The 22287-nt window shown below is 35.9% G+C and overlaps 1 protein-coding gene across 1 annotated transcript in view; it reads right to left on the reverse strand.

Moving 5' to 3' along the window:
* Positions 1-571: 571 nt before the first annotated feature.
* The window catches only part of LOC139983149 (uncharacterized), a 36973-nt gene continuing 15257 nt past the window's right edge, over positions 572-22287 (reverse strand). The window contains exons 8-10 of the mRNA XM_071996531.1: positions 9127-9203; positions 6347-6417; positions 572-2523 (exon numbers count right to left, since the gene is read on the reverse strand). Coding sequence (XP_071852632.1) covers positions 2506-2523; positions 6347-6417; positions 9127-9203 — 166 coding nt within the window. The 3' untranslated portion in view covers positions 572-2505. The remainder of the gene's footprint in view (positions 2524-6346; positions 6418-9126; positions 9204-22287) is intronic.

Below are 22287 nucleotides of genomic sequence, written 5' to 3' on the forward strand. Positions count from 1 at the left end.
ACAACAGAGAGGTTTCATTGGCGCATTATCTGGTCGGCGGGGCTTGCACATTTTGATTGAAGTTTGTTTAAACTACGGACTCGTTATAAAAGCTGGTAAATTTTATTCAGCTCACATTTTTTAACGACAGATAACTCAATGAAACTTATTTCTATTGATATGAAAAATTCAAATAACGGTGTCATTTTCTCTGAGCTTTTAGTGCAGTAAGCTGGAAAGGTCGAAATTTGCAAACAAGTACTGAGGCTTTAACAACGCTCATTATTTCGTCCTCCTTAGAAATTATATCATGAGTAGCAAAATAAAGGAATGGATACTCCATATTATTTAATATTAAATACATAATTGTACAGAAACTGACTTAATTGTTAATTATAATACAAAAATTACATATCTCACCATTCACATCGTCTGATATCCATATGTCACGATTCATCTTTTCTACAATTTTTTTTCAAAATTTCGCGTCAAGTTTAGTTATTTGCTTTAAATTATGTGTACACAAGGGCGTAGGAACCGGGGGGGGCTGGGGGGGCGCCAGCCCCTACAGTGAAAAATATGGGGGGGGGGGCGGAAGTATCATTCCGCCCCCCCCCGCTCGGCAAGTCAGAAAACCCCTTTTCCTTTGCAAATGAGAACAAAATCTCATTTGGAGCACCAAATTGCATCTAAGGCCAGGTGAAAATACAAAATTAAGTTTACAAAATGGAGTGGGTGTTGAAGTGTGCTATATTGCACCAAATTGCATCTGAGGCCACCTGGAAATGCAAAAAAAATCCAAAGGGCAGGGGGACACCCCCTCCCCTTAGACCCCTCCCCCAGGCCGGCCATCAGTCTTCAGCCCCCCCCCCCACTCAAAAGTACCTTCCTACGCCACTGTGTGTACAAGTAAGTTGGCCTGACGTTTCGATCCTAGCAGGATCTTCTTCAAAGGCTAAATGACAAGTAACAGTAACAGAAGGGACAAAAACACGGACACAATAGACAGGTTAATGAGCATGGTGAACACAAAGAGATGGAAGAAAGGGGATTAGTAGACAAGGGATGGAGAGAAGGAAGAAAGAAACCAACAGGGAAGAGGAGAGGTAGGAGATACACAGTGGGGGACAAAGAGAGGATTAAGGGAAGGGGGTAGGGAATATACTGGAGAAGGACAAAGACAGAAAGGTGTGGAGAAAAAAGGGTGGAAGAGAGCTATGAGAAGAGAAGTGAAAAAGGGGGGGGGGAACAATGGGAGAAGGAGGAGGGAACAAAAGAAAAGTTAGTCATGTCCTTCCTGAATGTTGAGCCCATGAGGTTGAATGGTGCGAAGGCGTTGCATCCACAGCCTCTCTCTGCTGATTCGTATTAGGTCAGGACGACTACCTAAGGATTAATTCCCCATAGGGACATGTCGTTAATGGTATGGTTGGGAAGGTTTAAGTGTTCTCCAACTTGGGTCTCAGTCTTCATTGTGTTGACTGTGGATTTGTTTTGTTTTGCTCTAGTGGATAAGCAGTTTGCTTAGTTGCAGTTTTATTTTGCTTTAAGTTATAACATACTTCTAGTTTTCAAAGAGATGAAAAGACATGCGTCAGTGTGGACATTTCGATGACGTAATTAAACCGTTATATACTCTCCACCATATGCAGTATCTCCATTTACTTACTGACACTTTACATAACCACTCACGCATCGATTCTCGTTATAACTATAACTATATTTACCATCACAACGTATGTACCTTTAAATTAATTACCACGGAGATAAACTTCATAAAGACTGTTGGATCAGTGTTCTTTCTTTTTAAGATTCCTGGTTATAAGATGGGTAGTATTTGTACGTATGTGACACCCACAATTACACCTTGAAAACGTGAAAGAACCGTCTTTATAATACTACCACGAACTTGAACTTTATGTAGTGTTACGTAACTTTTTTCAAACTATACCTATGTCACAATATAAAATCTCAGAACCGAGGCACCCAACTTAATTGCTCCATCAAGTACAACTCGATGAAAAAGTATTTTTCTCAAATAGTTTTTTATTCTTTTCGGGTATAACTTATTGATAAGCACATCATTCTGACATAAATGGTTCCTTCTTTATAATTGGCAGAAGACATATCCATGAAGTGATATAAGAAAAACATTGCTTAACAGAATAACATGTTTGAAAATCTCAGCATAAAATCGAGTAAGTTAAAAACAAGTATGATGATTTAAATTTAACTACATAACTAACAGTCCCCTAAGCAAGACATGTAAACAAATATCGACACATAGTATATGAAAACAGCGATGGTGATTAAAGCAAAGTGAAAGATTTAAAGAGGACGATGGCCAATGTTGTTACAACGTCACAATTATAAATAGAGACCCGAATTCTCTTTGAAGTTTCCCAGTACCCTCTAAACTTGTTTTGTGTATACCTCGGGCAAGCAATTTTCGATGAACTGAGTGCTGTATAACTCCAGCGTGATCAGAACAGGTTGTCGCCAGGAACATCTACTTGCGTAATTGATCTACCAGGATCCAACCTTCTACAGGACAAAGAAATATAAAAACATGCTAACAGATTGCTTGGGTATTAGGCCTAGTCATTTACATTATTACTGTTTTATTTTCTTGTTGAGGGCGGGGATAATGATAATTTTCAAATTAAAAAACAAATAATATCATTTTTTTTTAATATGTGGATGTATAAATTATAGGAATATTTGAGTGCCGGGCAGACAGTGCGGTAGTGTGATCCAAACCCTGAGAGAGGGATCTCATGGGCGGGGTACCCCCTCCCCACTGGAAAAAATTTGAATATGAAGTATGCTTAAGTGTTGCCATTTTTCCTATTCTGTGCCATATATTTTCCCAAATGTTGGTTATGGTAAAATTTGTTAAATTATCATCATAAAAGTGCCGGGCGGAAATGTTTAAAATACTGTTTGTACTGGGCGGCATTCAGAACTGCTAAGCGCAGTCGCCCGGTGCCGCCCAGTTTGAGCACATCCATGAAATATGATGCAAAATGTTAACTAATAAGTTACTGCTTTTCTCCTCTGAACATTAAAACTTATTCAATCAGAATGTGTGGATTTAAGGCCTGATCATATTACTTGATTTTTTTTTTTTGTGGGAGTGGGGTGGATAATTATATCTTTTAGTTATTATGATGTATAAGAGTGGAAATCATAGTTAAAAATAGTTAATACTTACCATGAATTATATGAAGTATATTCAGTAGGGAATTCATTCATATGACATTTTTGCATTAATATGACATTTCAGTTGCTCATTAGATAGGTAAATATAAGTGTATGTGGTTTTTGTTTTGTTTTAATGTACCTTTTGTTACCGAGTGCTTGATTGGATTGCTATAGATATATGATTGATTACTATCACTTAACCCCACTGATTGGATGATGAGAAGTTTGTGTTCACTTCATCATTTAATATAATATGTTAATGATTGTTTAGTTTATTTGTTCTCTATATGACTTTAAACCTCTCACTGTAAGGTAGGTAATACATTATACTGATGCTTCATCACGTTACCACGGTGACAGCTGTTACTAGTACACTTTATGCTATACCCATTTCACGGTTTGTAACATACGTTTACTACGTTGGAACTTGAATCGGGCTTGTGGATGAGTTAAATTTTGCTGTTCAATATTTTTGTAAATCTTATATCAATCCAATCCATGTATTGCATATTTAGCAATGATTGCTTGCTACATCACTTTAAACCAACCATTTAATTGTTAAAGAGGTTATGAAATGAAACAATTTTTCTTAACCATCGTATTCTGTATACTCGTAGCTTTCCAATTATACCCAATTTGTGTCAAATGAAGCTTGCATCCTTGAGGAATAAACGATCAAAAATTCGAGGGTAATAAAAACTTTCAAAAAATTGTTGTATTTATGGTAATGCGGCGTGACGTCAGTCGAGGAACTCAGCTCACTTCCGAGACTCTAAGTGTACATTCTTAAACGTCTGAGAACACACATCATTACACTGTTGCAGCGCTCCGTAGTAATTGAGATTTGGTGTTTGGAGTTTTGTTTTTACGTAAATTTATCTCGCAACTGTTAAATATGCCGAGCCGATATGTGATATCAGGTTGCTCCACCACAAGTAAAGACGGATTTCTACTGCCAGCTTTTCCAAAAGATGACAGAAATCGAAGAATTTGAACACGACTCGCTCAAAACACTACACATACACAACGTTATGAGTGCCTGTATAGGCCTATACTGTTGCCAAATTACTTGTTATGACCATAGTCTAGGCCTCCTTGATACAGCAAATGACGATTTTTTGGGGGGGTTACCTCATATTTTGCACAAAACTTAAAGCCAGTTGGTTTTAGAACAATCAATACTAGATCTGCAAGTTTTCTTTTGTGGTAAAACTGGCGTTGTGTTGTGATTTTACGTAACAGTTGGATGATACAATTACACGGGCTAGCCTGTTATACAACGTCTATTAGTTAGGTCTAGGGCTATGTTACCACTACTAGTACTATAGGGTTGCACTGTACAGAATGTCACATTTTCCTTGCACTGTAAGACACAGAATTCTAAAAGCTTCGCTACGAAATTAAGTAGCAGGATCATCGACATTTGAGATAATTTAAATCATATGAAGGTCTTAATAACGGTGGTTTTGTTTATGCTCAACCGACCAGTTTCGGTTCAGGGTCGTCCAACAGTTCTGCTCGGGGACTTCGCACGGCAGCGACGCGTCTCGGCCATCGGGATCGTTTTACAATTCTTCTGCAAGGGGCTCAATTGATAGGGAAAAACACCGATATTATCTTCATCACCGTCAAAACTATTTCCTTCTTCTTCCTCAAGAAAATAATTTTCGTCAATGCTTACGAATGTCCTGAGAGGTGAAGTCCTATTTCCTCGGAATCGGAAGATTCGGGAGAAGACATTTTCAATTGATGAGAAGAGTGTTGTGGTTACATGTAGTAAACTGTATAACGCCGTATCGGTAAACAGCGGGGAGTCGGCTTTGGCTGAAATGGTTCCTTTGATGACGTCAGATAAACTGCGGTGGGCAGCTTTGCTTTTTTTTACGAGTGGCAGCTCGAGAGGTATCTAGGGTAATACTTTGACAGCGAATTTCTGGCGTTTGAAGCCGTATTTACGGAGAGTTGTGCATGGGTGATGTTGTAGTAATGTAAATAAACCATTCCAAGACATGAACATTTTTCATTTCATAATCTCTTTAAGTAATATTTGTTGAAGTTCATTTTAATCAACCCACTGCCCTAATTGTTCTTTCTTTTTGATTGCATCATCAGTTTAATCAATTCAGTGCAAATTTGATCAATCCAGTGTACATTTAGTAATATTTGTTGACTCCATCCCTTTAATCCATCCAGTGTATATTTAGTAATATATCTTGACTACATCACTTTAATCCCCTCAGTGTATATTTAGTAATATTTGTTGAATACATCCCTTTAATACATCTAGTGTATATTTAGTAATATCTGTTGACTACATCCCTTTAATCCACTTAGTGTATACTTAGTAATATTTGTTGAATACATCCCTTTAATACATCTAGTGTATATTGAGTATTTTTTTGTTGACTACATCCTTATAATCCCCTCAGTGTATATTTAGTAATATGTGTTGACTATATCCCTTTAATACATCTAGTGTATATTTAGTAATATTTGTTGACTACATCCCTTTAATCCACTCAATGTATATTTAGTAATATTTTTTGACTACATCCCTTTAATCCACCCAGTGTATGTTAGTAATATTTATTGACTACATCCCTTTTATCCACTCAGTGCGTATTCAGTAATATTTGTTGAATACATCCCTTTAATCCACTCAATGTATATTTAGTAATATTTGTTGAATACATCCCTTTAATCCACTCAATGTATATTTAGTACTATTTGTTGAATATATCCCTTTAATCCACTCAGTGTATATTTAGTAATATATTTTGACTACATCCCTATAGTCCATCCAGTGTATATTGAGTAATTTGTGTTGACTACATCCCTATAATCCCCTCAGTGTATATTTAGTAATATTTGTTGAATACATCCCTTTAATCCACTTATTGTTTGTTTATTGATATTTCTAGACTGTATCCCTTTAACCATAGTTATAGTTAGTTCATCGGATTATGCCACTTTCTGTTAGTTACTTTAACTAAGCCATGCTGTGTTCAATACAGTGACGTGCGCTGAATTACAAACGTCTGGGGTTACTCAAGTACCACGTCGGTGGTAGTTTCATGATCTTGCTAGTAATAAAAATATCGATATGTTATTAAAACAAATATGATGTAATAATTATGATACAGGAGATGTTATAATAACTTACTTCCCAACGACCAGAGTCTAAATCAAGCTTATATTGTTCATCAAACTTAGCAGAATCAGGAATCCAGAACACTGTAAGAAACAAATAAGATTAATAAACAATATATATGCTTTAACGAATAAAAGAATGTCAATGATATATTAGTGAATACAACTCTTTGAACAATACACAATATAAACAACCATAGCACTTTTACTAAGATCTTTATTGTCTCTATGGTTGCATATTCTTTCTTTTCGCTAACAATAATTTGTGTTTTCATGGTGTCACATGTTCTTCAGAAAAGTGATTTTGGGGGGATGCTGAAGTTAGACATACTGTCGGTGGGCTACACTTGAGAATGCATTTTATACCACCCAAAAATGTAGATTTTCCGAGTTAATCCCCCAATTCATTCCTTTCCTGGTTAGCACGCATATACAATGAAATATTAAACAAGAATATGTTTCGTGACAATGCAATGATGTAGACAACTCAAGTTTAGTATGTATTTCAAAACTACAAACCATGTAACACGATCAGATCATCACACAGTTCTTCATTTAAAGTTGCTTGTTTGAAACACTTATTAATCCAAAGAAATGTGCCTCTGTCATGAAACCCATCAATACCGAATCGGTTTTCTATCAGCATCCCAGAAATATATATATATATACACGACATTTAAGCAGCTTCTGGGTATTTGGTTACACATTTCAGACAATCTTTTGAGATAATAAAAACTCGCAGAAAATTAACTCAGCAAGTTACAATTTATTCAAACGTATTGAGAGAAAAGAAAATGATGCGATCCTTTTTCCATGACGCTTAATTCAAAATCATGTTATTTTAGAATATATCACCGACACCTATGTTCTCAACCCCCACCCGAATTACGACCCCCCCCCCCCCCTCCTCCTTACAAGTGCCCTCGATATATTCCTTCTTTTTAACGTATGTTGAAATGATCGGTTATTTTTAATAACTAATAAACGAAATGGATAATATAAGAGCAAACCATTGCATGATTTACATTTTGTAAACTTTCTTCCTTCAGACGGAATTGGAAAACATGTCAGGTTACATCAGCAACATCTGTCTGTTTGAACAGGAATATTGTGGTGCCGTTTCTGAGCACCCGACAATAAACGGAACAGGATGGGTAGGAAAGAAGATCGGGTGGGGTTGGGCGAGTTGTGAAGAATGAAACAGAGCCGTACTTTAACTTGTCTATTCACTGCTGCCCAACGAAATAAGTTATCATCTGTAGCCAATTGATGGCTCCACATCTTATTAGAACCTGCTTTGAGACATTTGGATTTGAAGTTAAAATTTTGGCCGTTAAGAAAAAGCTTCCATCATACCGCTTTAGTTGTTTTCAAACCTTTCGTAGCCGGTGTGTTCCTGATCCTTCCTAAAATGTGTACTTGTGTGTGAGGCGGTTATACAGAGGAAGGAACAACTATTGATGTAATGCAAGTTGAGTAAATTGGTCATCTTGATAAAGTCAACCTGCTGCAACAAAGACTGACCCTACATTACTTAAAAAAAAAAAAAACATACATGTATCTGTGTACTGAGCCTATCTTACAGATACCAATACTAGAATATATGAAAGAAAGGATTTTCTGATTGCGTACGTCATTAGAAAGAGCAAAGGTAACAGTATCGAATAAAGCGATCAAAAAATATAGAAGACAGAAAGCGATTTGGTTTACATGTCTTACAAATGTCAGTACTTTCGGTACTACGGCGGCTATAGTAGAACACAGGAAATGTTGCTATTTTATAAAGAATTTTTTTGAATTTCCATATAATAATTAAAGCTAAGTTTCTCAAATGTTCACCTGTTTCATCATGTACCACCCCTGAAATGTCGACTTCTTTTACAACAAGTCGACTAGTTCATCGAAAGTGTGACCATGATTGTCGGAAAGTCTACTTTGTCTATTATGAACGTCAACTTTGTTTATGATTAAAATTGTGAAATTGATGAAAAAAGTTCCTTATAGGCCCATTTATTCAAATTTGACTTCTATGTCAGACTGCTACATTCTTTAAAATTTTGAAAAAAAGTCGAAGCACGACGGATGAAGAAACGTATGAAAATCAATCTACACCATTACAGAGTTGCGACTAATGATCCAACTGTATGATCTAGCACTGCCTTGTATTGCATCCTTTAGTTAAACATACAACGAAGGGTAGAAGATTAATTCTGGACCCGCAAAAAACACATTTTGAAAAGTGTTGGTATGTACCCTTTGGTCTGGTATCGTGCTATGAATACACGGCTATGAAAACGCTGATAATACTGACAAACACTATTAGATTGTTTCCAAAGTAAACAAAATGACACATGTATGGCAACAAAGTTAAAACTTTAACACTTGCAGGCTAATTACTTTGACAGTTGTTTTTGAAATAAATAAATGTATATTCTTTTCCCTTACGATTAACATCTTTCCTAAATGGCGAAATAAAATATACTTTATCTTTATATATCTGCTGTATTGCAGTGTAAGATATATATGCTTCGTGTTCATTACGGCCGATGTTCGAGGTATATGTACAATGACGTTAAAGGTTCGAGATTTGACGGAATGGTAATTAATGGCAATTCTAAACAACTATTTAATAAGTATCAAAACCGCACAAACAGATCCACGAATGACGCCCGGCGATAAGGTGCCCTCAGTTTGATTGAGACTTAAACCCAATCAATACACGACTAAGGGAATTGTTTGAACTGTTAACAACATGATTCATGTCATTAATCGATTAATCAATCACTACTTTACCTTTCACTCCCTGAGATTTCAGTGTGGATAGCGATGGTCCGACGGGTATTGATGAGGGCAGCAGGCAGTCTTTTAGGCTATAATCAGAGAAAGTAAGAAAATCAGTTATTTGCCATTACATCCTTCTTCAACACAATACATCAATAGTTGTTCCTTCCTATGTCACAGCCTCATACATCAGTAAGCTTTTTAGGAAGGATCAGGAACACACCGGCTACGGACAATTTTGAAAGCAACTAAACGGTAACTAGTATGTTTTCCAACTCTACCTGAAGGAAGAAAGTTAAATGTAAAATCCTGCAACTATTTGCTCTTACATTATCCAATCGTTTATTTTTGTTTATCAGTTATTAAAATTAACCGATCATTTTCAACATACCTTAAATATAAGGAATATCTCAAGGGCGCTTAATTTTTAATGAATCGTTATAGAAAAAGGATCGCATCAGTTTTTTATCCCTCAATTCGGTTGAATATAGTTTGTTCATTGCAGAGTTAATTTTCTGCGAGTTAAGTTAATCTCACAAACGCACAAACAGACCCACGAATAAGCAAACAAAAAAATAAAACAAGATGTGAACCTTCATGACGTCTTCATCAATATATCGTTAAGGAATTAACGAAACCAGAATTCCAAAATGCATTGTGGCTTTGATGATGTAACATGAGCAATTTTCTTCATGAATCTGACGTAATGTATATTGGGGGCGTACAATATAATTAGTCTAAGTAATACAGTGAAAAGCAGTGTGACGTGACAAACAATAAATTGATGACATAGGCTGTCCTGAAATGACCATTGACCTCAACAACAGGCTTCTTGTACTCAATGTGTTACATAAACATACTAAGTATGACAGCTAGTCTTGTTGAAATATTGTGTAACAAATGTTTTTCACAATTTGACCACTAGTGAACTCTAACGACCATTGACCTCTACCCACAAGATTAGGCTTCTTGTACTTAATGCGGTGCAATAACGTACCAAATATGCGATCTGCCCAAGCTTCTCTTGCGATATTATGTTAAAGTAGGTGCGTTAGTGTAGAGAAACAGGTAAGAGTGGAGCAAAGTAAATGTTTGACGTTTGTTGACTTCAAATGACGTATGACCTCCATCAACAGCGATAATAGGCTCCTTAAATTTGATATGGTTCATCTACAAACCAAATATGAGATCTTTCTAAGGTTCCCTTCTTGTAATATCATGTTTACAAGACTTTCACGATTTGACCTGATGCCAAAACATGACATTTGACCTCCTCCATAACCAACCGGCTTCAATGTGGTACTTCTACATACTAAATATGAGGTCTGCCCAAGCTTCACTTCTCGAGATATTGTGTTCACAAGGTTTTCAAAACTTGACCCTGGTGACCCCAAATGACCTGTGACCTCCACCAAAAGCACAAGGCTTCTTATAATAAATGTGGTAATTCTACACACAAAATATGATGTCTTCCTAAGCATCCCTTCTTGAGAAATTGTGCTTACAAGGTTTTCAAAATTTTACCCTGGTGACCCGAATGACCTCCACCAACAAACAATAAGCTTCTTGTACTCAAATATGGTAATTTTACATAATAATTATGAGATCTCCTCAAGCTTCTCTTCTTGAGATATTGTGTTTACAATGTTTCTTCAAGTTGATCGCTGAGGACCCCAAATGACATTTGAGCTCCACCAAAAACAATATTCCTCCTGTACTTAATGTGTGTACTTCTACACACCAAATATTAGGTCTGTCCAAGCTCCCTTCATGAAATATTGTTTTTACAAAGTGTTCACAACTTCACCACAGGTGACCCCAAAGGACCTGTTACCTCCAACAAACAATATGCTTATTATAAATGTCGTGCTTGCAAGCTGGGCGACACAAACGCACCCACACAAAGACTCGCCATCATGAATAAAAAGGTTCGATTATCATCTAAACTAAAAATGGTCGACTATTTTTGTATGTTTTATTTATCGTTAACGACGCAAATTAACCTTACTTTCTCAATATCGTCATTTTAGATGAAATGTGTGATGAACATATTAACGTTTAAACCTTTGCTTGTATTCGATCCCTCTCATTTGGTTCAAACATGAGAACCTTAGAAAAAGTTAAATGAGCCAGAGAATGAAGAAAGTTTCTAAATGATTGTAGCTCAGAAAAATGACAGAGCTGTGAATCAGAATCCTTAAAATTCACATAATGACACATATTTCATATAACTTTAGTAAGTGCTCCACCAATTAATATACTCATTTATATAATATAAACTGTTTCATTTTTTCACCTAGATTCTACCTTCAATCGTAACTTGTTGTGAAACGCCTATGTGTCTGCTAAAGGAATTTTCATTTACACACAATGTTCATAACTATATCTACACTATAAATTACGACACATATGAATATGCTCAGACCACAATCATTACAAATGTAATGGAAAATAAACATCAATTTATATAATATAAACTGTTTCATCTTTTCACATAGATTCTACCTTCAATCGTAACTTGTTGTGAAACGCCTATGTGTCTGCTAAAGACATTTTCATTTACACAAAATGTTCATAACTATATATCTACACTATAAATTACGACACATCATATGAATATAATCAGACCACAATCATTAAAAATGTAATGGAAAATAAACATCAATTGAAGCAGAAATTAATGATGATTATTAATCTTTACGTAATGATACAAGGTTCTATTTTGTTTAATTTGATAATCTTATTACAACATGTCATCATTTAATCACAAAACCCAGTGTCGTGCGGATGATTTTATAAGGTTGGAGACCGGGTACGGTGTTACATTGAATATTCCGACTGATTTAGGTAGTGATTTAAATGCTAATGTCAGGGCCAGGTGCAAATGTAATATTTTTTATAAACGAGTGGGTGCTGCCGTAGGATCAATGAATCTAAGTCCCATTTATGGTGGTCAAGATGTGACCCCACCACACCCCCAGAATAAAAAAAATAAATAAAAAAAATAGACGCCAAATAATGCATTCTGAAGTATGTTTAGACTATAATTCATGTTTTTATAAATTGGCTGTAAAAGAAGGTTATACTGGTAAATTATATTTGATAAGTTCAACATTTTTCTGACTGATGAAAGCAGAGGAATGGGCCTTCTTAGGGGGGCCAGAGTATTATTTTATAATGGAGGGTATGTTGCCCTGGAGTGATTCAAGCGAATGTAGGGCATTGGGTTCCTACCCGGAAATAATAATGTTTAGACAATAGATAGAGTGTGGTCCCTAAACGCAAAATTTTGCTATAAGAAATACGCTGTGTGACGTTTAGGAAAAACAGGGTGTGGGAGGAGGGGGGGGGGGGGAAGTGGACACCAGTAGTAGTGATCCTTTCCTTCTCTGGCAGAATCCAAAAGTCCGTCGACTGAACCATTTTCCCCCAATTTATTGAAATCGTTTTCGATATAATAATAGGCCTAATGAAATCGTATAAGATGTTTAGTTAGTATCGTTTTCTTCCAAACATCGTGTGGCTAACATCATAATAAATAGAGACAGATTTAGTACTTGTCAAAATGACCTTCAGAACAAGAGATCATTGACGTATCCAGATACCGTAGCTGCAGTCGTTTAGTCACGAGACGTACTACCGGGCGATTGACAGGTCATGTTTAAAGATACAATGATCTTGCTATGCAGTGTACATCATTATACTCCTTAAAGTGGATACAACTTTTCAGAGTATGGTGAGGCAATCGTATCTGGTTGAAATTAATGAGTGCTAGCGTGCGTGTATTAGAGAGAAAAGGCCAAGAATACTGTAGGTCCAAGCAGGCTACACTCTAAAAACTGAAGTGCTAATTTAGTAGCACCAACACGGTGCTAGTCAACAATTAGCACTTTAAGAGCTAGTATCTAAACCTTCAAGTGTTAAATAACTTGCACCATACCAAAGTGCTATCGCCGTAGTTGTGATGCACTGCACTTATTAAGTGCTGAAAGTTTCGTATTAACTTTTGATTGGCTGAAGGCGGTGACGTCAGTAACATGCAACAACGCTATTGGTTGTAACCAAATAGTTGCATATCGCATCGCTAGACGTGACAACTGACGAACGTTCCACCGGCAGACGTAAGTTTCTGAATTGAAATCTGTGAATATTCTCCAGAGTAAGGAATATTTGAAAGCTGATATGGCGACCTTTTATGAAATTTGAGTGATCATTCATGTTTTCAATAACCTAGCTTCGCTGATGACGTCGGGAATTCCCTTGAAATAATAGCTCTGTCGACGTCTTAGTGATGGTAGCCTACCACTGATTTCATAGGTCTATTCACGTATGTAGATGCCAAATGCGCTCTGATATAACATTAGGCTATGCCAAGTTTATGATTGGGCGTTTATAAATTATAGGCCTAGCCTACCTCCTTATTGTAACATTTATAAGGCCTAACTTTATGGCCGCCAATGGTTATTCGATTAAGGTGTGCTACTGGTACTACCGTCTCCTATGTTTGCACAAGTGGCCATCACAGAGTCTTAACGTATAAGAGAGGCAGGCTCAATGCAATAAGTATTGGTATTGGTTTATATGCCAATGCCTAAAGAATACGAGCCGATGGCCGCTAGACGTCCACAAGAAAACGTTTTGGAAGGCCTGCCAACCCATATTACGCTTTGAATTTGTGGTAGCCTAGCCTAGGCCTAACAGTATTGTGGTAACAGGCCTAACGTTGGTGTTGTTAATGTTACTTTGCAGTGTAAGGTCTGTGTGTGATTGCCGACTACAAAATGAAGTAGCCTACAAAGTACAAGTACAAACCATACTTCACAGTCATACATTATTCAGGTTTAAAGAAAAATTAAAGTTAATGTAAACATAAAATAATGATCAGAGTAATCGTATACATCTTATTCTTATTTGACCTTCATAGTGTTTCCCTTATTTCGTGCATCGCTTAATTTTGTGTACCCTAATGTTTGCCTTGTTTGCACCTATCAAGGAAGGCCTACTATAAGTATGTTTTTCTTTTGAAATGATGACTCCCAATGTAAATATGCTTCATTTAAGATGTTCTGTCATAAAAAGTGAAAGACTATAGGTAGGCTAAATTTGCCAATTAATTTGAAACAAATTTCGGTGAAACTTTAAACATGCTTTTTTTTGATCGAATCTGTTTATAGACTCAAGCTTTTGCAGAAAAATGAAAGAAACCTGACATGTTTTGGGATTCATTGCATGTTTTCTTGTTCTATTCTTGTACTTGTAGATTTTGCAAGACTTTGAGCAGATGTATGGAGATCAGGTCGCCAATAACTTTTTGATGAAATGGGGGGAACATTCCTGTTTCCAACAGTAGTACCAACTCAGCTCTGCGGGACCTTCAGTTTGAATTTGAAGAAACAGAAAAGTCTGAGGGTATGTTTCAAAGAAGTGCTAACATTTTGTAGTCATGTGACTCTCATTGTGCAAGTGCAGTCAAGTTTTCTGTAGTGAATATTTGGTATGTTAGCTCTATGAAAGACTGCTATAGGTAAAATCATGTACAGAAAAGTGGCAATGCTGTTAACAGTTTGTATATGGTACCCAACTTTCTTTAAATATACATGGAAGATATGAATGAAAGTGATTAAACTGAAACTGAATTACATTCCAATCTAGATTTTGAAGAAGACTTAAGTTCTGACACCATCGAAGCTGGTGGGAGCTTATGTCATTGGTGGGCATCTACTGTACCTGTCTATCAGTCTAACGATAGTTCATTTAGTGGTATTATCTCCAGCAGTCTTCTTTTGATTTTCAAGTACTGAAGCTAACTTGGCTAAGCTGATCCATGGGAGGGGACCCATCACCAATGTATACAAAACTTGATGTCAAAGATCATTTAGGTGTCAATTCAGGCTGCAGCGTGTGAATCTAAAATAGCCAGATCATTATCAGATTGCTCGCAAATTGTTGAAATCAGTGGATTTAAACTTGTATCCAGATTTCAAATCAAAGATTATAACTATTGGGGCTAAATTTGTAGCCAGTTCTTAGGCCCATGCACTAAAATTGACTAAGCTGGCAATCCTGTTCACTATTGCTTTAATTCCAGCTGTGGAGTGAGGGTCAACTGAAGGAAATTTGCTTCTTGAGCCACGTACTGTTACAGCGCTGTGGGTGGAGGGGTGTGTTATTATTCTAGAAACATTGTAGAACCAATGTTGTAGGTCTGGTGGTGTAGGGTTGTAACTGTATAGCCACTTGCTTGGTTCCTTCATTGATACAAGTTACTGTACCACTTGATGCCCTAGTTTCCTCCATCCAAGAGTGTATTCAATAAGCAAAAGTATTAATTTCCTGGCCAAACCAATTTCAATTATAGAGTAGTGTCCCAGAAATTCTTTCTTGTTTTATTTTGGCATGCAGTGCCTATGTGTAATTTGTATATTGCAATTTCTAGAGCAAATAGTAGGAACGAACAATTACTAACTGACACGTCACACTATTTTGTTGACATATGCATCTGTTTTGTTGAGATATGTAATCTGTTTTTGTGTTTTTCATTATTAAGAAACTTTTTATTTTCTTCTTTAGAACATGCATCCATGTACAGTCTGTTTGCATTGGTTCACCTATTGCTGTCTTTCAACACAAGGAAAAGTGGAAAATGCAGTCGAGATGACAATATCCGTTACTTCATCGTCTGGCAACCAGTAAGTTGTTTTGTGTGTTGAGTGGGAAAGATCTGCCAAAATTCATACAGAGTGATCAATCTTTAACCATTTGAGCCTAGTGGGATATTGGTGCTGACATACTGTCCTCTAGGCCTCAGCCCCCTTGGCTCAATCTGCTCTGGGCAGTCCAGATAGGTGCCCTTATTAAATGTGTCTTTCCTTCAGGAGATAAGAGTCAACCACATAAAACTATCTGATAAAGATGTGGGTCAATGTAGACTATTCTGTACCTGAGCCAGATAATCCTTCATTATATATCAAGTTACATCTGCATATCTTTTTAGCTGGTTAGATATTAATATGGATTTTATATTTGGTTAAAATATGGCACGAGCCAGGCAGCAGTTCAGGCAAGATAAATAATAGTACGGTTAGTGATGCAAGCAGGATGTGAACTGATTGTCACCTGGACTAGTTGAATTTTTCAGAGATTACTAGAGAAATTGGCACTATTTTGGAAATTAATGCATGCTTAATTTATTTTCTTCTTAGATCGGAACAAATGTGGAAGAATATGCAAAGAAAAGCCAACTCAGCAGAAAACAGCCACACCTCCTGGCCATTGGAAGCAATGTGACTGACTTGCAGCATTTTTTGTAGTTCTGGATGGAGTTGCCCTACCTGTTTCCAGGCAAGCATGTGGAATTGTAGCAGCTACAGATATTGTAATGAAAGTTCATTATGTTTTTAATGTAGCATATGCAGTGCAGCTCACAGATTTCTACACCTTTGTCCAAACTGTGTTGTATGGCATACCTCCATCAGGTCAAAAGATAAGTAATCGTGTTAAGGAGATAAGGATTGCTTTGCAAAATGTGGAGTAGTTGCAAGCATGTCTTAAAATGTATTCTTTTTAATTACTACCATTAATCTCTTCAAGATTTCTCTTAACGTTTCTTAAGTTGCAATGGCCATTTTGAAGTAGAAAAACATGCCGTATGTTTTTACTTTGGGATCAGTGTTTCAATTCTAGTAATCCTTTAGAGCTCAGTATGTACCTATTATCTAAAGTGTAGTTGGATTTTTGACATGAACAGAATTATAAGGCCTACAAAACAGGGTAAACAAATACAAAACTGACCACTACACAACTCAGACCCACATATATCTCTAAAATCATCTCCAGATGAACCTGGTTGTGATGGATAAATCAAGTTTTGACCAGTTATTCAGGTTGTACAGTTGATGATTTAAGTTTTGGCTTATAAACATGGGAGGGATACTGCTTGCACCAGATCTCAGCCACTCACACAAATTACTCATTAATAATTAACGACTCACAATTTGTCAAGTACTTGCTCACCCTTTGGTAGCGTAGGTTTGCCTAACCTAGTCTTGATTGGGTGTTGTCACTGTTACATTTGCCTTTTATCATGTTTTAAAACATTCATTCCGACTGTTAGATGTTATTCAGTGTTATGTTTCAGTTTATTTTTGACTTCATGGAAAGAGTGGAGTGAATAGGTTTGAAGATGTTTTCCAAAATAAGGAACCATGGGAACAAAGCCTCATTGGGTGGTCAAAACTCTTTTTGTTTTTTTAATTTAATTTTTGTCCAATCTGAGATCCTATCCAGTTGGAATCTGGATTTTACTGGATTTTAGGGGTGCATAGTCCCATCTCCTGTCAATATCACTCAGTACTAATACAGTAAATTAATATCATGTTTGAACATTGTAACATCCATGGCTAAATGTAAACATAAAGTTAGGCTAGAACACTATGCATGGATATACTCTAGCACTTCTGGTCAACAGCCTTAATTTTTTATAGTAACCAAAGGGCTTAGGTGAGATACTTAAGCTAATCTGTCTACACTATATGGTTATGAGTTTAGATATCTTAAAGGTTGTATTGGCCCCAAATATGCTAGATTTTAAAATATGGTCACATTTGGTCAAAATTCTTAAACTTTTCTTATTAACACCCTGGAGGAAATTTACCTCTCTGGAACATTTCAGTTATCCTGAGTGCTCATGTAGAATGTCAATTTGGAAAGTAAAGATCTCCAGGAAAGTAGTTTTTGAAAACTTCTATTAAGTTTAGCATGCAATTTGGGGCCAATACAGACTACCTTTAAGTGAAAAGTTGGATAAGTGATATATCTTTGAATCACTGAATTTGCTTCATAATTATGTTACTATTAAGCTGGTGGTTATATCTGAGATCCGCAACAAAATATTAAAGGTTTTACTATAACTTAACTACAAAACTTGCATCTTTCCTTTTACTCCAAACAAGTGCAGAGTCTAAAAGGGAGGGAGGGGGGGGGGGGTGTTCAATTCATTTTCTTATATGATAATTGCAAATGCAGTACAGGTTCAAGTGCAAGTATTGAAGTAGAGTGAGAATTGACAGCATTATTAATCAGCTGATAGAAAAGTCTTTTTGAATGATTTTACTATTTGATTGTGATAACATACAGCTATTCATCTTTCTTAAGAACCATGGCAAAAATATTGATATGTTTATGTTGGTTACAAAGACCTAAATATTTCTTTACTGCAAACTATCATGGGTCAATGCTTGTTGATGATGCTAACCAGTGTAAATCAACATAAATTATCAGTTTTAATGTTTCCTATCTTTTGAATTTCCTAATTATGCTCTAGTGTTTGTGTTTTGTAATATAAAAAACAAGAGAATCTGAGAGAAATGTGGCATCATAAAATCACAGCTGAAAAAACAACACATGCAAACATGATATTGCTTGCTTTGATAGAGATTCATCTATGGGACCCAATTTTTCTGAGCTGTTGTGTGATATCTTACAAACTATTAGGTACATTCATACTTCCTTGTAAATGAATTAGAAGGCCAAAATGTGATGCAAAATTCATGGTTTACTCATTTTTAATTAAGTCAGTGGTTCAAAACAAATGTTAGGGTAAAAATATATAAGAAAATCAGAAATTTTTGTTAACGATCTGAAATCTCATCACTTCATTCTCACTTTGTGTTTGATATTTTTCTTTGTTTCATGAAATAAAAAAGTAAATCTTATAAGTTTCTCTGTTTTCCTTTATTCTTGTTGATTTAGTAAGCCCAAAATGTGTCAAAAAAGTGAGGAATGTCTTGAAGAATGGTATCCTCAGCTTCCATCAATTTGTTGTTTGACATCAAAGAAGACACTTGTTTATGGGGTTGTGGGCTATTTGAAGCAATGGCGAAGATCCTCTGAATATAATAGTTTAAGCACTTTAAAGTGTTGGGTATAGCTCTTAGCGGGTGCAGAAACCAGCACCTTATTGGGTGCAGAAACTAGCACTTTATGAGGTGCTGGGAGAGATAGCACTTTGTCAGTGCTGTGTTTAGCACTTGGGGTGCTGTCCCTAATAGGGCTCTTACAAAGTGCTATGAAATAGGTCTTTAAGTGCTGAAATCAGCACTTTAGTTTTTAGAGTGTAGTATTTGCTCTTTCAACTGTTTTCCCCTTCTCACTAGAGATGCACGGAGGGGGTTAGGTGTGGGGGGGTATAGGTGATACTGTATAAGATACTGTTAAATACAAATAAAGGTATGAACTATAATGGACAATCGCAATAATGAAATAAACTTCTTTTTGGTAACGAAGATCCGATACAGTAGTAACGAAATGAGACGATGTATAGATATGAAGTTAATGAAATATCCATATATTCGTTAAAGGGGGGGGTGGGGGATCAACAAGTGGAACAGGTAGGGTTAGAGTATGGTTGGGAGGAGCTGTGGAAACAGCTAATAGTGCAAAAGGAAAGAAGATGGTAAAGTTAGTAATATATTACAGGGTCTAGTGGGGGAGAAGTTACGGGGTGGAGAGAACAAGGTTAGGTGCGGTAAATATGTAAATGTTATAGTAACGGATTGAGGTTACAACAGGTCTGAAGGATGAAGTAAAATTTTCTTCTTTTTTTTGCTATGTTGATATTGGTTACAAGGGTTTGGATCCGTTGTTATAACTTTTGTTGGAGGGACTATGCTAGTTACTTTGCAAATATTTATTTCCGTCTTAAATAAATAATGTATTGTCCAATCTAAAACCATTAATGGAACTTAAATTATTTTTGATACTTTATCCTGTTTATTACTTTAATACTTTATCCTGTAGCAAACATATTTTGCTATGTTGATATTGGTTACAAGGGTTTGGATCCGTTGTTATAACTTTTGTTGGAGGGACTAAGTTACTTTGCAAATATTTATTTCCGTCTTAAATAAATAATGTATTGTCCAATCTAAAACCATTAATGGAACTTAAATTATTTTTAATACTTTATCCGCCCAAATATAGACAAATAGCTAGTATGCCTATTATGAAGAATTCCCCGGATTCCATAATGTTCCAGTTTGCTAAGAATTAACACTGGTCAATGAACCATCAATAATTGATTTTTTTTTTATAATCTAGGGATAATTTGCACAAGTATGTGGGGTCCAAGGATGAGCTTATTACTAAAACATTAATGGTATCGTTGGAAGCCTAATTATTGTCTTGCAGATGTTCGGTTTGCCTGTGCAAAGTGGTAAAATATAATTGTATTTACATTAAAAATATGAATTAATTAGCAATAAGTAAATATTTAAATACAAAAAAAATGTATTAGGTCATCCTTATCAACAACAACAAAATGAACAAAGATCTTCTAAGACCTTCTTATCTAGTTTAATGGTAGTAGTATACAGTAGGCCCCAAATTATAGCACACTATAATGGCAAGAAGTTTTCAAAAAGTACCTTCCAATTGTTCTCAGACATTTTTAAGGAACACACAAGATGACTGAATGGGAAAATTTCCTCAAGGTTGTAATAAAAACAGTTTAAGAATTCTGACTCAAGGTGACCACATTTGAATATCTAGCATATTTGGGGATTATACAGCATACCTTTAAAGAAAAGAAGCTACTGACACAGGGCTGCATTTTGTCGTAACAAAGGTTATTGGGAGAGAGGCTTTGATCAAGTTTTTCAAGAGACAGGTATAGGGTCCATTTCTTGTTCTGTACTGAAAACTGTTCAAGTGATTTTCAAGTCGTATCCTTGTGCAAAAGTGCTGATCAAGGTCTTGGTATCCCTGTTACATTTCACAGTTGATGTCGAGCAATCAGAGCTTCAGCATGTGACGATGGTTATGCTGTAAATATGTCCTCAAAATGTTGATTTCAGTATTGCATTTCTAATATTAATTCATTGTATAAATATTTGAGGAATTAATTAAACTAAATTGCGAAAGTTCACTTAGTACTCAAAATTCAAAAGTAATGGAGATGCAAATAAAGTTAGCTATCAGTAACATGATGATGTTGTTTTATAATTTCTGTTTTGCTTTTTCTCAATTTGAATGCATTGCAACTTAAATGGAGAATAAGGTGGCATATTAACAAGGAAATGGGGGGATTTAACCAAGAATGAGGTGAAAAATCAGTTTATTATTAACCAGGATAATGGTGACATTAACCAGGAAATGTTGTTTAATTTAACCAGAAAGGGGTGGAACATTCTGTGATATTAACCAGGATAGTATTAGCATCAACCAGGAAAAGTGTGGTAAATTTGACCAGGCCAGGAAAGAGGTGAAATATTTCATGATATTAACCAGGATGTATTAGCATCAACCAGGAAATGTTGGTTACTATCACCAGGAATGAGGTGAACTACCCATTGATATTAACCAGGACAGTGTCAAATTTCACCACGCAATTTAACCAGGCTTTCCTGGTTATATCTACCAGGATTTTGTTAAAATCTCATTCACCCGGCAACTTGATGAAAACAACCAGGAAATATAGAGTAGCATATAAACGCAACTCCTGGTGAAAAATTTCACCAGGAACTGGTGAAATTTCACTAGGTTGTTTTTAGAGTGTAGGGAAGGGGCTGTGGAAACAACTGATAGTGGAAAAGGAGAGAAAGGGGTGAAGGAAGTAATATATATCAGGTCTAGTTGGGGAGCAGTTACGGGGTGAAGGGAACAATGTTAGGTGCGGTAGATCTGTTCGTGTTATATTAACGGATTGAGATTAAAATAGGTCTGAAAGATGAAGTAATGTGTTTTTTTTTTGGTGTTTTTTTTTTTTTTTTTTGGGGGGGGGGGCTATATTGATTTTGGCTCAAGGGCTTGGTTCCGTTGTTATAACTTGCGTTGGAGGGATGATAGTTAATATGCAAATATTATTTTCGTCATGAATAAATCATTTATTTTTCCAATCTTAAGGACAATAACGAACTTAACGTATATTTTTTTAGACCTTATTGCCCCCAAGTAACAACTAGCCAGTCATGAACAATTCCCCGAATTCCATAATGTTTAAGTTTTTTAAGTAATAAACAATATATAATTGTGTCAAAAAGATCAATGCACCATCAATAATTGATTTTTATATGATCTATGTTGTTTTCGAGTAATTATGATCTAGTGGCATAGTGTTGTTTTCCAGTCATTCTAATAATGCCATAGATGTAGACCGTTCAGGCCTGAAATCTAACG

Source organism: Apostichopus japonicus, chromosome 16, assembly GCF_037975245.1.
Source record: "Apostichopus japonicus isolate 1M-3 chromosome 16, ASM3797524v1, whole genome shotgun sequence".
In the NCBI taxonomy this organism is placed as follows: Eukaryota; Metazoa; Echinodermata; class Holothuroidea; order Aspidochirotida; family Stichopodidae; genus Apostichopus; species Apostichopus japonicus.